The 16,699-nt window shown below is 35.2% G+C and overlaps 1 protein-coding gene across 1 annotated transcript in view; it reads right to left on the bottom strand.

The window, feature by feature from the left end:
• Positions 1-16,699, bottom strand: part of ELP4 (elongator acetyltransferase complex subunit 4) — a 202,204-nt gene that overhangs the window by 173,358 nt on the left and 12,147 nt on the right. Inside the window, exon 3 of the mRNA XM_045825782.1 lies at positions 3,836-3,957. Within this exon, the coding sequence (XP_045681738.1) occupies positions 3,836-3,957 (122 nt within the window). The remainder of the gene's footprint in view (positions 1-3,835; positions 3,958-16,699) is intronic.

Below are 16,699 nucleotides of genomic sequence, written 5' to 3'. Positions count from 1 at the left end.
ATATATGCACCCTTATATTTACTGAAACATTATTTAAAATAGCCAAGCTATGGAAGCCACCCAAGTGCCTATCAGCACATGAGTGGATAAAAAAGCTGTGTTACACAGTGGAATATTAATTACTCAGCCATAAAAACGAAGGGAATCTTACCCTTTGCAACTGAATGGATAAACCTGGAGAGTATTATGCTAGGTAAAATAAGCAGAGAAAGACAAGTACCTTATGATTTCAATTATATGTGAAATCTAATGAACAAAATAAGTTAACAAACAAGATAGAAACAGACTCATAGATACAGAGAACAGACTGACAGTTGTCAGGGGGAGGAGGTATGGGGAGCTGGATAAAAAAGGTGAAATAATAAAGCAAAAAAAAACCCCCACAACTCATAGACACAGACAACAGTATGGTGATTACCAGAGAACAAGGGGGCGGGGAGAGGGTAAAATGGGGAATACATGGTGATGGAAGGAGACTTGACGTGGGGTAGGAACACACAACACAATAAACAAATGGTGTTTTATAGAACTGTGAACCTGAAACCTATATAACTTAATTAACCAAGGTCACCCCGATAAATTCAATGCAAAGTTAACCCTTTGTTCTAGATATTAGATATATTTTTGCATGAATATTACCTATGGACATATCATCACCAAAAAATGTTCAAAGTAAATTTTAAAACTGACCTTAGTATATTATGAATAGTGTTTAACTTTACTTCTAAAAATCATTTTACTTTAATTCATTAAATATTAATGCATATCATATAATTGAAATCATAAAAAGGATATAATAGAAAAATCTTAGCATTTTTAACCTCTAAGGAAATATTTGTGTGTGTATGCGTGTATATGTAATTTTTTATTTCCTTAAAAAACTAAAAATGAACTGCCTTTTGACCAGGAAATTCCACTGCTGGCATTATATACTAAGAACCCTAAAACACTGATTCATAAGAACCTATGCACCCCAATGTTCATAGCAGCACAATTTACAATAGCCAAGTGCTGGAAGCAACTTAAGTGCCCAAGAGTAAATGAATGGATCAAGAACTACGGTACATTTACACAATGGAATACTCTGCAGGAGAAAGAAAGAAGGAGCTTATACCCTTTGCAACAGCATAGATGGAACTGGACAGCATTATGCTAAGTGAAATAAGCCAGGCAGTGAAAGACAAATACCATATGATCTCACCTTTAAGTGGAACCTAATTAATAAAACAAACAAGCAAGCAAAATATAACCGGAAACATTGAAATTAAGAACAATCTGACAGTTACCAGAGGGTAGGTGGGAGGGGAAAATGGGGGGGAAAGGGATGGAAGGGTGTTCAGGAACAACTATAAGGGACTCATGGACAAAACCAAGTGGGGGTGGAATCAGGGGAGGGAGGTGGGGATGGCTGGAGTGGGATGGGGAGTGGTGGGGCATAAATGCAGACAACTGTACTTGAAGAATAATAAAATAATTAAAAAATACATAAATAACAAAAATAATAATTTTTATTTCACAAAAAATCAGACTATCTGATAAATATTTAAATATTTTAACATAAAAATGTGAATTTTGATATTTTAGAAAACATTCCATAGAAGGTTTTCACAGAGAATACTTATCACTATATTTGAGATGATCAAGAAAATTCTTCTAAATAACAAAGTTAACTGAAAAATACTTACCACATGTATTTAAAAAGCTTTAATAATATCACATATATTGTTCTATAGGACTTTCTAAAGGGTGCAGTTTTTCAGTGTCACATCTTAATGCTGATTTCCTGAAGGAGCTTAGATGGCAATAGGCATGAATATGTGTTCAAAGGATGATGGATAAATTGCTGGGTGGTTATATATGTTAGGCAGCTGAGGGGCTTTTTATCCTGTACTTGTGTGTAGTTATATACAGTTTTAAGATAATTATGGTCTCCAAGATTGTCTTTTTCCATTTCTTGTACCAGCAATATTTGCCTTGGTTAGAGATTCCCAAAATCCCCAATTATATATCATAAAGTTAAAACAAAGCTGTTGCAACATTTGTTCCCCCCATGTTGCATCTCTAAACATTGTTAATGCCTTGGTTTTCATCATTCATTGATCGGCTGTTTGATATAAACAAAATTTTAAGTATAATTCTAACTGAGTTGGGCACCTGAATCCTGACTGAATACTATGTAGAAAAACTTAATCATCCACATTAGTATTCAACATCCCATTTTACATTCCAAAATATTTTGTTTATTTTTCTCAGAGATGCTAAAAACTTTGTGTACTGGTATTATGCAGAATACAAATAATTTAAGTTTTTATCAGCCATATTTTTCTAATCTATTCTAAACACATAAACAACTGGACTATATAAAATATGTATATGTTAAAATAATACTTTATATATATATTTTTAAAGATTTTATTTATTTTTAGAGAGACGGGAAGGTAGAGATAAAGAGAAGGGGAGAAACATTAATGCGTGGTTGCCTCTCGTGCATCCCCCACTGGGGACCTGGCCTGCAATCCAGGCACGTGTCCTGACTGGGAGTCAAACTGGTGACACTTTTGTTTGCAGGCCAGCACTCAGTCCACTGAGCTATACCAGCCAGGGCCTACTTTTAATATTTTAATAGAAAAAACAGAATGGCATATTATCATATTTAAAATATACTTATTGATTTGAGAGAGGGGAAAAAAAGAGAGAGAGAAACATCGATCGGTTGCCTCCTGTATGTGTCCCCTCCAGGGATGGAACCTGCAACCCTTTCGTCCAACTAACTGAGCCACCTAGCCAGGGCAAGCATATAATTCTTGTAAATCAAATATTGTTTTACCATTACATATTAAACATGTAAGAAATATAAAATAACAGGCCCTGGCAGGATGGCACAGTTGGTTGGAGTTCATCCCATTCACAAAAAAGTTGCGGGTTCTATTCCCGGTCTGGGCACATAGGAAGGCAAACAATTGACGTCTGTCTGTCTGTCTCTCTCTGTTTGTCTCTATCTTCATTCCTCTCTCTCTAAAATCAATAAACATATCCTTGGGTGGGGATTAAAAATAAAAAAAACAAATGAAGGAATACAATGACAAGATTAAGAATAGAGCTGTGTTAAAATATAAGATGATCAAATTAAAATAGTTTAAAAATAAATCATTAAACAATTTTTTAATCCTCACATGAGGACATGTTCACTGATTTTAGAGAGAGGGGGAGGGGAAGGAGAAAGAGAGAGAGAAATATTAATGTGAGAGAGCAACACTGACTGGTTGTACTCCCCCTCCCCCCACCGCCCGCCTCAGGCACCCTGATCAGGGACGGAACCTGAGACCTAGGCATGTGCCCTGACCAGGAATCAAACCTGACTTCTTACAGAGTTCTGTCATTATCATCACTATAAGTTTATTTGTTGTCAGTTTTTAAAAGCTTATTCACCTTTTCCCTACTTCTGATTTAAACTTTAAGTTAAAAAATTGTTCAAGAACACTAATTTAAAAATGAAACTATATGCTTAAAAAATCTGATACCCTCTTTAAGAAAAAAAATGTATGTATAGCCCCATTAGTGCATTTTGAAATAGTTCTTTAAATATTATTTCTGCTTCTTTCTGTTCTCAACGTCTAGGACTCCAATTAAACATTGATTGAATCTTTCTATATTGCTCCTCATGTCTCTGAAGTTCTGTTCAATTTTCTTAAATTTTCTTTTCTGAATTCTTCAGACTGCAAAATTTCTGTTAATACGCCTTCACTTTTTTCTTCCTCCATATGTATACACAATATTGCTTCATAAAGTGTTCAAAATGCAATCTTGAATATATAGAATATACTCTATTCTATACCTGTAAAATGTCAGCAGGGTTTTCTTTTGCAGATGCGACCAACAAAGTATGCCCATTGATGATTCCTTCCGCCAGAAAATACTTGAAGAGCAAAGGAGAATAAACATTATATTTATCCTCTTCTGTAAAAAAGAAAAACAACTATAGTCAGAACCTTACCATATACCAAGCATACTCAGGTGTTTCTACAATGTTTCTCCTTAAAATGAGTATATGATGTGGGGCAATAATCATGTTTTCCTAAGGCACAGTCAGATAGGCTAAGAGACTTATCTCGATAGTCAATGGGAAACAGATACTTTTAATAGAGCCTGACTATCAAAATCATTCTCCATCTACTACACCACCTCTGCTAGCCAGGAAATTTACAGGATTTTGTAGGATAACATCAAAGAAATCAGAAATTCTCTTCTTTTACTAAGATTTTCTCAGGCACTGCACATTAAAATGGCCATATTGCTTAACATTATTTTGTAAACTCACACTGCACTTCTATCATGTCACAATAGTTAGGCACTTAGTGTATACAGCCTGATGATTAATATTTATAATAGCTGTAAAGATAGTATTATTCTTATAGCTTGGTTTTGGATTTTATATTCAATAATAATTTAAATTTGAAGATTTTAATTTGATAGAATTACTATTGTAAATTTGTACTAAATGTTTTCTTAGAAAATAATCGTTTTATCCTTTATTATTCCCTCATCCTTCCTTCTTTCTGAATTTTAATGAAAAAATGGTAAATCAGTTTTCATAGACAAAAATGAGTTATATTTCTGAAGTTTTGTGACAGAATGACAATTTGAATATATTTTTACTCTCTTAATATTACTGATAAGCTATATGCCTACACTTTTGTATCAGTTTTCTTTCCTTTAATACTTTGAACTCAACACAAACAAGAGACAAAGGTAAATTTATTGTACTATCTAAAAAGAAAGTAGCCATTATTAATTTATCCAACAAATATTAATTGAATTTCTATAATATATCAGACATCATTAATATTTGTAAAAATCACACTATTAAAAAATATTCCTAAGAAAGCTTGAACTTGTGGTAATTACAGCATTCTGCAAAGCCTCTTGCAGCTATAATTATAAAACCTGGATAAAATATCATTAAAAATAATCATTGAAGGCACTGGAGAGCAATGAAAATCAGGCAGCAACCACAGCTGCTTTGTTTTGAAAGATATGATTATGACCATGCAAGAATTTCAAGACGGGCTTCTTTGCCTAAGGTGCTCCCACCTGGCTTAGCTCTGGAGGCATTAAGTCATGTCCTTTCCAGGTTGAGTTGGCAGAATACACATGGAGCTGAGTGTTGTCAAACAGGTGAACATTTTGGGGGAAAATCCTGGAACAGAGTTCCAGAAAGTTTATTGACTGTGCCCAGATCCCTAGCTGACCACTAAGGAAGCAGGAAAAAGAGAACAGGATAAAGTTGAAAGGCATAACTGAACCACGTGAGATTTGCAAATTTGCTGCTCTGTTGAAGGTCTGCTTTCCCAATCTAGAGCAGAATCTTGTGCTATAAGAAGCTGAAGTCTGTTGACTTGAGGTGTCAGGAGCCAGAATTCAGTGCTGAGGAGCATAGAAAGTGTGAGCTCCAAAATCTGGGTATACGTTTCGTATATATATTTGGCTGTTGAGTAAACTTTGTGATTGTAATGAATAATCCTGTCTGACCAGGCTGAAAAAGCAACATTTGAAAGGTGGAAAACTGGGTAGAGATATTATCTGTGGCACAGTATACCTAAGTGAGAGTAAATAATTTAAGCTCAGGCAAGTTAAGTATCTATTAAAACAAACAAACAAAAAAACCCCCTAGGAATCCTCAAAAGAACATAATGGAATTTAGAATCACTACAATGCATAATTTACAATGTGCAGATTTCAACCAAAAATTACTGAATATGATCCATACAAAAGAAAACACAATCCAAAGACACTGATTCCAAATGTCCTCCAAAGTTGGATTTAAAAGACAAAGACTTCAAAGAAGTTATAAATATGTTCAAAGAATTAACAAAAATGTATCATAGGTATTTTAAAATATGGTATCAATAAGTAAACAGAAAAATATTAACAGAAATGAAAATTATAAAAGCAAACCAGATAGAAAATTTAGAGCTCAAAATCATGATTCTTTAAGTAAAAAATGTTCTTGGTGATCTCAGAGGTAGTTTAAAGATAGAGGAAGGGAAAATAAAAGAACAAACCTAAAGGCAGATAAACAGAAATTTTAGAATCTGAAGAACACAGAAAAGAAAATTAAAAAAGCTAAATAGAACTCCAGAGACATGTGGAGCAATACAGAGAAGTCCAACTAATGTTTAATTGGAGTTTTAGACATTGAGAAAGGGAGATAAGCAGAAACAATATTTTAAAAAGTGATGGCCAAAATACGGCTAAAAATTTCCCAAATTTGATGAAAGTATTCAGTTACAGACCCAAGAAGCACAAAAGATCTCTACTAGGGTAAATGCAAAGAATGTCAAATATAAACATCGTATTTGCTGAATCCCAAGGACAGAGGGTAAACCTTGAAAGCAGCAAGGGAAAATGACGTGGCATACAGGGGTAGAGCAATATGATTAACACTGATTTCTCACCCCAAACAATGAAGGTCATAAGAAATGGTAGTTATATATTCAAAGAGCTTTAAAACAAACACAACTGAACCAGAAGTTGTAAGTTCACAAAACATATTCAAAAACTGAGGTGAAAACTGAGGCAATTATCAACAGCTGACTTGTACTACAGATCATTAAAAGCTGAAAGAAAGTGACACAACGTGGTAATTTGTATTTATAGGAAGAAAAAAGAGTACAAATGATGATAAATATATGGGAAATTATAAAACACTGATCATGTACATGTGTATTTATACACATATATGCATGTAAGCAGATAAATTTTTTCTTTGAAATTCCTAAAAAAGAGAACTGCTTAAAGAAAAATTGACAGAAATAAGAAAAGATAGAAATAAATTATATTTGGAGATTTCATCATACATATCTTAGTATCTGACAGAAAAACTACAGAGAAAAATCATTATGAAAATAGAAAATATGAACAACCTCATCAACCACCTTAATCTGATTATATCACATAGTTCCAGAGAAAAAAAATTCTTTTTTGTAAATGCATCTACAATTTGCACCATAAACCATATGTTAATCCAATAAACAAGTCTCAATGCAGTTCAAAACATTAAACTCTTAGAGTATGTTTTCAGATTATGATGGAATACAATTAGAATTCAATAATAAAAAGATATATAGAAAACTCCAGATATCTTAAAATCTAAGTACACATTTCTAAGTAACTATAGATCAAAAAGCAATAAAAAAGAAAATTAGACAATATTTTGAACTAAATGGTTACAAAAATACAATACATAAAAAGTTTTGAGAAATGCTAGAGCCAACCATAGAAGAAAATGTATAGCTTTAAAATCTTAATTAGAAAATAAAATAGATCAAATCAATGAACTAAGTTTCATTTTAATAAGCTAAATGATAAGGTCCTAAGAATTAAAACAAAGAAGATGCAAAGAAATAATAAATAGAAAAAAATCAACTAATGAAAACCTGGACCAAACGGAGAGCGAGAAAGAGAGGAATGTGACACTAAGAGCTGGTTTATGAAAAGATCAGTAAACCTTACTGATTAATCTCCACCTAGGCTGATCAAGTGAAAAAAGAGAAGAAACACAAATGATCAGAACTGAGAATGAAATAGATTTCACCAAAGATCTTATAAACATTGGAAGCATCAATATAAGTATCATGAATTTATGTCAAAAAATTTCACAACTAGGAGAAATGAAAAAATTCCTTGAAGGATACAGATAAGTATGACAAAAGAAAAAGGAAACCAAAATTAAATTCATAATAAAAACTACCACCTCCACCCATGCACAGAAACTTCAGGCACAGAAAGCTTCACTACTAAACTCAATCAAATATTTATGTTAGATATACTAATTCTAAACAAACTAAAAAAAGAGAGAGAAACTATTCTTAATTCACTTCATATGTCTACTATTATTCTGACACCTAAGCTAGACAAAGACTTTAAAAAACTACAGACCGTTTAAGGAAGAAATTATATCAACCCTACAAATACTCTTCAGAAAAAAAGGGTGGAGAGAAACTTCAGAACTCATTTTATAATGCCATGAAACCTGGATACCAAAACTAGACCAAGACATCACAGGAAAAGAAAGCTACAGACTAATATGCCTCATAAACACATATGAAAATAATCCTTAAAATATCAAAAAATAAAAACCAGTAATACATTAAACATAATATAAACTTACAGAAAACAGAATGGTAAAATGGAATGCTTTTTTCCTGAGATTGGGAACAATGAAAGGATATACACTCTCAACACTTCTAATCAATACCTTTCAGAAGGTCTCAGCCATGTAATAAGCTATGAAAAAGAAATGAAAGGCATACAGGTTGGAAAACATGAAGTAAATCAGTTTTCACAAGCAGACACTATCACTTGTGTAGGACACCTTAAGGAATATACCAAAAAACTTGTAGGACTAGTAAGTCAAGTCTATCTCGTTGTAGCATGGAAAGTCAAAATATAAAAATATACTGTACTTCTAAAAACTAGTAAAAAATACTAGAAATTGAAAGTTTAAAAATTCTATTTACAGTTGATTCTAAGAACATGAAAAATTTTAGATAACTTAAAATATGTGCATAAATGAGCTCTATACTTATTTCTTTTTTATTAATTGTTTTTATTGTTGTTCAAGTACAGTCGTCTCCATTTCCCCCCCCCCCCCACAACCCCAGCCATCCTGACCTCCCACTCTTGATCCTACCCTTTGGTGTTGTCCATGTGTCCTTTATGCATGTTCCTGAAAACCCCTCCCGCTTTCCTCCCCTTTATCCCCTTCCTCCTCCCCTCTGGTTCCCATCAGTTTGTTCCTAACTATGGTGGTTCTGTGAGTATACAAATGTGCAAAAACTCACTAAAATATACACTCAAAATGAATCCATTTTATTGTATGTCAATTATAATTCAGTAAATAAAGTTGGTTTCCTAAGTTATGACTAAAATACCAGGTAGTAACTGGTTTATAAATCTTCTCAACACAATGTATTAGAGCTGATCCATGATCAAAAATATAGTTTATATGAAGTTTAATTTCATATGTTAAAGAATACAGTTAGTTCTTCACTACTATCCTCATCACAAGTGAAAATTAATATTTACAAAACTAAAAGACACAAAATGGACTTCATGTGGATTTAGGAGCATTTCATGAGGTTTTTTTGGGGGGTCAGAGGAAAAGAAAAATGCTTTCACTGTGTCTGTGTGCTGCTTACAGCTGACAGGTGGAGACACTAGACACAAACGTGGCCATGGTGACAAGGTGACAAGCACTGCCCATTGATTAATGGAGCTATCACACTGGAAAAAAATGCTCATTTTACGTAAGTAAGAATTTGTATTATACATTAGAACAAAATAGAAAGTCATGTTTAAAAAAAGAATTAATTTTATCTTAAAGTTACCTTTAAATCAGTTCACAGAAGCAATCATATAAACCAAAGTCATTATAAATCAGTGATGTAAGTAACATATTTGATATTAAAATTTTTCATTTCTAAGGTTGATATTTTCACAACATGAAAACGTGAATTTTTAAAAAAATTCACCAATCATCTACACCCTCATAAAATGACTGCTACAATTTGTTATAATTCCTTCTAGTACTTTTTCTGTGGATGTCTTCATACATGGTTATAATCATTGCTGAATTTTGAATTCTACTTTTTTCATTTAATCTCACATGTTCACAGTCTTATAACTATCACGTAGAGGCCTGCACAATATTCCAGTACATACATGTACCATAATTCATTTAGTCAGGCTTTTGTTATTATTAAATATAGAAGTACAAAGGTGCCTCAAATTCCACATATCCACAAACATTACATAATGTTAGTAACATTATTTCCTTCCACCCAATGCAAAAACTCTTTCAGTTTTTAGAAAATCAGGATTTATTCTTGAAACCTCATTTCTCTCTCACCAGCCCACTCCTTGGCTCATCTGTAAAGTCCTGTTAAATATCTTTTCAAAGTATTTCTGGAATTTAATCATTTCCTTCCATACCAACAACATGTTGCTACCAACAATTCTTGCTAGAAAACTGTAATGGCTTCTAACTTATTTCTTTGCATCCACTGTAATCTTCCTTCAATATAGTGTAGTAGTAACCTTAAAAATACAAACCCGAACATCATTCCACTTCCCTATTTAACATCTTTCAGTGTTTTCTCACTGCTCTAGGGAGAAAGAACTAAATCCTTTAACCTGGTCTACAGGCTCTGCATGGTTATGGCCCAAGAGCAGAGTTCAATGTGCGTAAAAATATATTTTTTCAGTGGTGTAACAGTCACATTTTCCCTTTAAAATGTACATGATTATTGCTTAACAAGTTCTTAGTAAAGAAATAAACCAAAACTATTATAATTATAAAAGTAAGGTAATTACTTGAAAACTAAGGACATATTATAATATTCAGTAAGAAAATGACCTAAGTATATTAGACAAATATTGCACATAGTAGTGAAACTTACTAGTAGATAATAAAAAAAAAACACTGGGTGATTTATCATTAGTGAAGAATGACAATAAACAATTAAACTAAATGGCAGAGCTCCTCTTTTATCTATCTCTAAAATGAAGAGGGTTTTGACTCTTTTCTTACCTACATACAGTCCCTACTAATCTCATGCACACTCATAGTTACGTTACTACCTCTAGTCTAGTTGTCACACTGCATCTTAACCTTGGACTGTTGCCTACATTACTTCACCTTTTGGTTAGTTTATTCCCTTAAATCCTCCCTGACCCAGAACAGGTGGCCCCATTTTTTGGAGAAGCTTTTCCCAAGGCTGGGTGAGATGATCACAACGATGTGAAGCATCGGGTTAACTCCTATAGTAGCATTTAATACGCAGGAGTGAAACTTTCCCACCAAGCTACAAGATCTCATGGCAGAGAATGCTTCTTATTGGTAAAACCCTAGTGCTGGGCACATAGTATACCATCGAGTAAATATTTGTAGAATTAGTTAAGGAAAAGAACAACAAACAAAAATCCATCTTTGTCTTGCAAGTCATCCAGATGTGCTATAGTTTGCTGAAAGCACGCCCTAACACAGGCACACACACTATGATAGTTATCAACTCTCTATTTTTCAAAGACTCCTATATGAGGCACAAAAAATAATAGGAGAAATATCACCAATTTAGGGATTGTCAAGCTAAAAATCACCAATTTTGTGAAACAGATTTTGAGGTTGTAAAATAAGCATTTAATTAATCTATTTGGTGAATCCCCATAACACTGGGCAAGCAAAAATGATAATGATGTGACAGAACTGCCAAGAAGCACATGCAGTCTGGCCAGAATTAACAGTCTAATTCCTAGGTTGAGAGAGATGACTGTCCTCATGTACTCTGGTAGTCGACTAGAATGACAGTAATAGACTTCTTTGGGTATTTACACAAACTGAAGTATCTTCAGAATGGTGTGGCCAGGGTGGCAAAGGGACTTATGAGCATGAGAAATGAGGTATTTAGCTTGAAGGAAAAGAGACCCAAGGGATGCAAGGGAGCTGTCCTCAAGTATCTGATAGGCCGTCACTCGGAAATGGAATTACACTTGCTCATTGGGCCCCAAAGGGCAGGATGAAGCCCAGAGGATAGAAAGAACAGGAGTATCATCGTTTCCTTATTTCAGGGTCCAAATGAGCTGCTCCTATCATTCCACTGAGACTGCTCTCCAAGTCAACAATGACTTCCTAATTATCCAATTTCTCGGACACTTTTAAATCTTCATCGTACTTCAATTGTTTAATGTAGTTATTAGCGTGGACGTTCTCTCTCTACCCATATCCCCTATTAAGACACTTCTTGCTCTCAGTTTTGCTGTTTCTTTAGCCAATCTTCATTCTGTATGTGTAAACAGTTTATATACAGCACTCAATTCTTTAGTACAAAAATATGAAGTGGTTTTATTTCTTTTTTTTTTAGTTACTACTTTCCATGATGCTGTGAAAATCTTCCTTTTCTCATTTCTTAATGACATCTACAGCTGATTCCTTGATTTTCACACCACCAGTTCCAATGATCAAAACTCTGAACAGTCAAATATACAACTTGAACATTTAATGTGAAGCTTTTCCTCCTCCTCCTTAAATGCAGACTAAGCGTGTGGCTTTGAAGGTCTTAATGGGGCAGAGGGGTTCTAAGGGGGAAAAAGTTCTAAAGTACCTCTTCCCCAGCGTTGTCTCTCCAAGTCCTAGTTATGTGACTGGGACAGCAGGGAAGGGGGAAAGCAGCAGAAATCAACTTACATAATTAGCTCTCTGGTGTAGGCAGAGAGATGCCCACAGCCTCGCTGTGATATGGTCCAGTCAAACCTGCTGCTTGTAGCCTATGGAGTTATGGTGGTTTCCAGGCAGGTGATACGTGTGGTTTTCGTGGGTAGTGCTCTGTTTCATTCTGGTCCCATCTGCCACTAAAACACCATTCAAAGATGCAGAATCTGGGGTTTTGAGGGGCTGGCCTATTCATATTCAATTTCTTCTCTGGAGATGTTAGTTATCACTATCATTATTTCAGGTGTTTACACACTGTTTTCAAGCAGGCTTCCTTTCCCCTTTCTACATCAGACTTGGGAAACATAACATGTACTGCTCACTAATAGGCTTGCAGGTTCAGAAGTTCGGTAAGCAATCCACTGGGAAACGAAAATGCCAGTCTCTGCGTTTTGCAAGCATCCTCAACATCTAGACTGATGTTCTTGGAGTTGTACCCTCTTGTTTGCCTGGGCGAGGGGTCACTTTTTACTATGAATGCTGTGTTCCTGCTCTTTCCAATCCTTGCTGTATATCCTGGTCAGGCAGTGATGGTGGTGGAATCATGAGGAAGCAGCTGTGCTAGTTCAGCGGGCCTGGGAGAGGTACCTACCTCCAATTGTGGGAAAGGGGGAACTTAAAGCTTTGTCTTCTTTTCCTCACTTTGGGCTAGTCCTCAGTCCCGAGGAACTCAATATCCTACTAAAAATAGTAAGTAACTAATCTTATTGACCATGGACTATGTTAAACAGTGCAATGCACTTCTCATCCATTAGCTCATTTAATCCTCATAATAACCTTAGAAGATCAATGTTATTCATCTCTATCTTATAGGTGAAGAAACGAAGGCGCAGAGAATGTCAGCAGCTTGTTTAAGGTGACACAGCTAGGAAACAGCAGAAGCGTGATCTAAATCTGGGCATCTGAGTCCAGAGGCTATGGCCTTAACCTCTTTCATGGGCTTATTTTTCCTTTATCTATCTCTTAAATAATAATGTCATGATTTTTGACTTGCTTTTCTCTTAACTCTAGTTGTTCTTAGACTCTTTTGGAGTCCCAGACCACTCCAAGAATCTGATGCAAGTTATATATGCTACTCTAAAAATATACACAGTCATACACAAATTTGCATGTAATGTCAGGGAATTAAGAGATCCACTAACATTCCATCGATGGAGCTTCAAGGGTCTCATAAACCTGGGCTTTCTAACACATGCATATAACTTCATCCAAAAATGTGTTTAAAAAGACATTAGTGAAATAATGTGAGAAATCCCAAATATTTTTCTCTAGCCTAAATTTATTATCCAAATATTTAACTTTCTACTAGGTAGAACTACTTGGAACAAAAAATTCATTAGTTTGAACTGAACTCATTACTTTACCTCAGTATCCGTTCATTCTCCTCCTTTCCTGACTTACCTAATGGTATTAACTCCAAACTTTCTGAGTCCCGAAATCTGGGGATCATTCTACCTCCTGTCTCTCTATCTCCCACACATTTATGTAGCAGAGAAGTAGAAATCAATCTTGAAATCAATCAAAAGTGTAGGGAAATGGCATTTCATATCAGAGTAGTGTAAATATAGCAAAACAATTACAGTATAATATATATAATGAAATGCAGAAATAGAAAAGTTAGGCAGTGTTGTTATCCCATCAAAATATGGTACTATATTTGTGATTAAAGTTTTAAAAGTGTAGTAGCAAACATCATCTCATGTTTAGATTAGGATAATGGGTATTTCCATCATTTCAAGTTTTTACTTTATTCCTGCAGTATAGCCTTCATAATATGTCTTTATGCTTAAAATACTCCATGACTACCTCTGTCTTACTAATATAAATAGTTTTCAGCCCCGACTGGTGTGGCTCAGTGGATTGAGTGCTGGCCTGAGTATCAAAGGGTCACCAGTTCGATTCCCAGTCAGGGCACACACCTGGGTTGTGGGCCAGGCTCCCAGTAGGGGGCTTGTGAGGTGCAACCAAACACTTATGTTTCTGTCCCTCTCTTTCTCCCTCCCTTCCCCTCTCTCTAAATACAAATAAATAAAACCTTAAATAAAAAAGAATACTATAGAAGTCTACAAAAGGAATACTAAGTAAGGGTGAGGAGAAGAAAAGCAACAGTTAAGGAAGACTTTCTGAAAGACATATCTAAGTGGAGACCAAAAGGATGATTTAGAGTTAGGAAAAGAGGAAAAAATGATGCAGCAAGAAAGATCTTGAAGCAAAGGCCCGAAGAGAGGTAAGAGGTTGGGGCTTGGTTGGAATTAAAAGCTTAGGATGATACACAGAAAGCTTGAGGGAAGAGGTGAAAGAATGAGAAGAGATAAGACTAAAGTGAATCAGCAGTGGCAGATCATTAAAGGCCTCACAATCTAAGCTAAGGAGCTTGGGCCTCACCTTAAGATCCATAGAGAGCACAGGAAGGTTTTAAGCAAGTATATATCATGGTCCGGTTTTCATATCAGAAAGTTCATCTGGCTGCAGTCAAAAATGGACTGAAGCAAAGGAACATAAGGGAGAACTTAAGCCTTGTCCATACCTTATAGCTGCCTAAATATCTGTGCATTATATATGTACTGTTCATAGTTATTCCATGTGCAGTCAACATCCAGTTCAAGTTCACAATGGGTAAAACCAAAATTTATACTACCTAACGGTGTTAAGCACATTGTAAATGCTTCAATACTTCAGAACAAAAAGTCAATGGTTTTACTAAAGAACTGCACTAATACAAGTCTATCTTATTTCAGCCTTTTAACAAGTTTCTGATATTCATGCCTTCGCATAGTCCCTGTCCTTGAGTGTGGGTGGAACCTGTGACTGGCTCCTAACCAAAAGAACAGGGCATGTTAAAAATGACAGGGACATCACAAACAACAAGTGTTGGAGAGGTTGTGGAGAAAAGGGAACCCTAGTGCACTGTTGGTGGGACTGCAGACTGGTACAACCACTAAGGAAAATAGTATGGAACTTCCTCAGAAAACTAAAAATGGATCTGCCTTTTGACCCAGCAATTCCACTGCTATATCCTAAGAACCACCACTATATCCTAAGAACCCTGAAACACCAATCTAAAAGAACCTTTGCACCCCAATGTTCATAGCAGCACAATTTACAATAGCTAATGCTGGAAGCAACCCAGGTGCCCATCAGTAAATGAATGGATCAAAAAACTATGGTACATTTATACAATGGAATTCTATGCAGCAGAAAGAAAGAAGGAGCTACTACCCTTTGCAACAGCATAGATGGACTCCTACACTTCGTAACATCATGGATGGAGCTGGAAAGCATTATGCTAAGCGAAATAAGCCAGGCAGTGAAAGACAAATACCATATGATCTCACCTTTAACAGGAACCTAAACAACAAAACAAGGAAACAAGCAAAATATAGTCAAAGACACTGAAATAGAAGACAGGCTGACAGTGACCAGAGGGGAGAGGGGAGAGAATTTCAAGGGACAATGGGAAGGGTTTACGGGAACAAATATAAAGGACACATGGACAAAAACTAGGGTGGGTGGAAATGGGAGGGAGTTGGGGAGGGCTGGGTGGGTGGGCTGGAATGGGAGTAAAGGACAGAAAACTGTACTTAAACAATGATTAAAATAAAATTTTAAAAAAAGAAACTGCAAAAAAAGAGAAACAAATAATCTCTGAACTTGTATGATTCCAATATTTTGGTACAACCATTAAAAATATTGTTTTTTCTAAAAGAAAAAAAAATGACAGAGATGTCATTTTTGCTACCTAAGACTGTAACATCTGCCTTGCTGGGAGACATTCTCCCTTACAGGACATTCTCCCTCCCAAAGAAATAAGACACCATTCTGTGACCCGCCCTTGCAGTACAGCCTCCTGCTGACAACCAGCAAGGACCCGAATTGCAGACAATAGCACATGAGCTCCAAGCAGATCCTCCACTGCAGAGCCTTCAGATGAGAACCCAGCCCTGGCGGACACCTTGACTGCTGGCTTGCAGAGGACCCAGCTAGCTATGCCTGGACTCCTGACCTGTAGGAGTCGTCAGATAACAAACGTGTTTTTAAGCTGCTAAATTTGTGGTAATACTGTTAGACAGCAATAGATAGCTAAGTAATATAAAAGTACAATTTAGTTCTAATTAATTGTTTACTATCATACTTTATCTTCTAGAACTAAAATTATAATTAATGTAAGAGATTAATTTAAAAATAATGCATTCTTAAATGTCACATAACTTGTATTTTAATTGCAGACAAATTCTAAAGCTTTTTGATGCTCAATATCCCTGCAAAAAGATCAAGATCTTTAAAAGAAAAATAAAACTGTATAAACTCTATGCCATTCCTTCACTTTTGACACTTTTCAGTGTCCCACATTTATCCACGTACCCAAATGTCAGAAAACAATTTAAATTAAACAAAAGTCTCAAAGCTTATTCCGGTCCTAAAGAATAAAAT

Source organism: Phyllostomus hastatus, unplaced genomic scaffold (genome assembly GCF_019186645.2).
Source record: "Phyllostomus hastatus isolate PE091 unplaced genomic scaffold, TTU_PhHast_1.1 phas_scaffold_585, whole genome shotgun sequence".
In the NCBI taxonomy this organism is placed as follows: Eukaryota; Metazoa; Chordata; class Mammalia; order Chiroptera; family Phyllostomidae; genus Phyllostomus; species Phyllostomus hastatus.
This window is presented reverse-complemented; position numbering and strand designations above follow the sequence as displayed.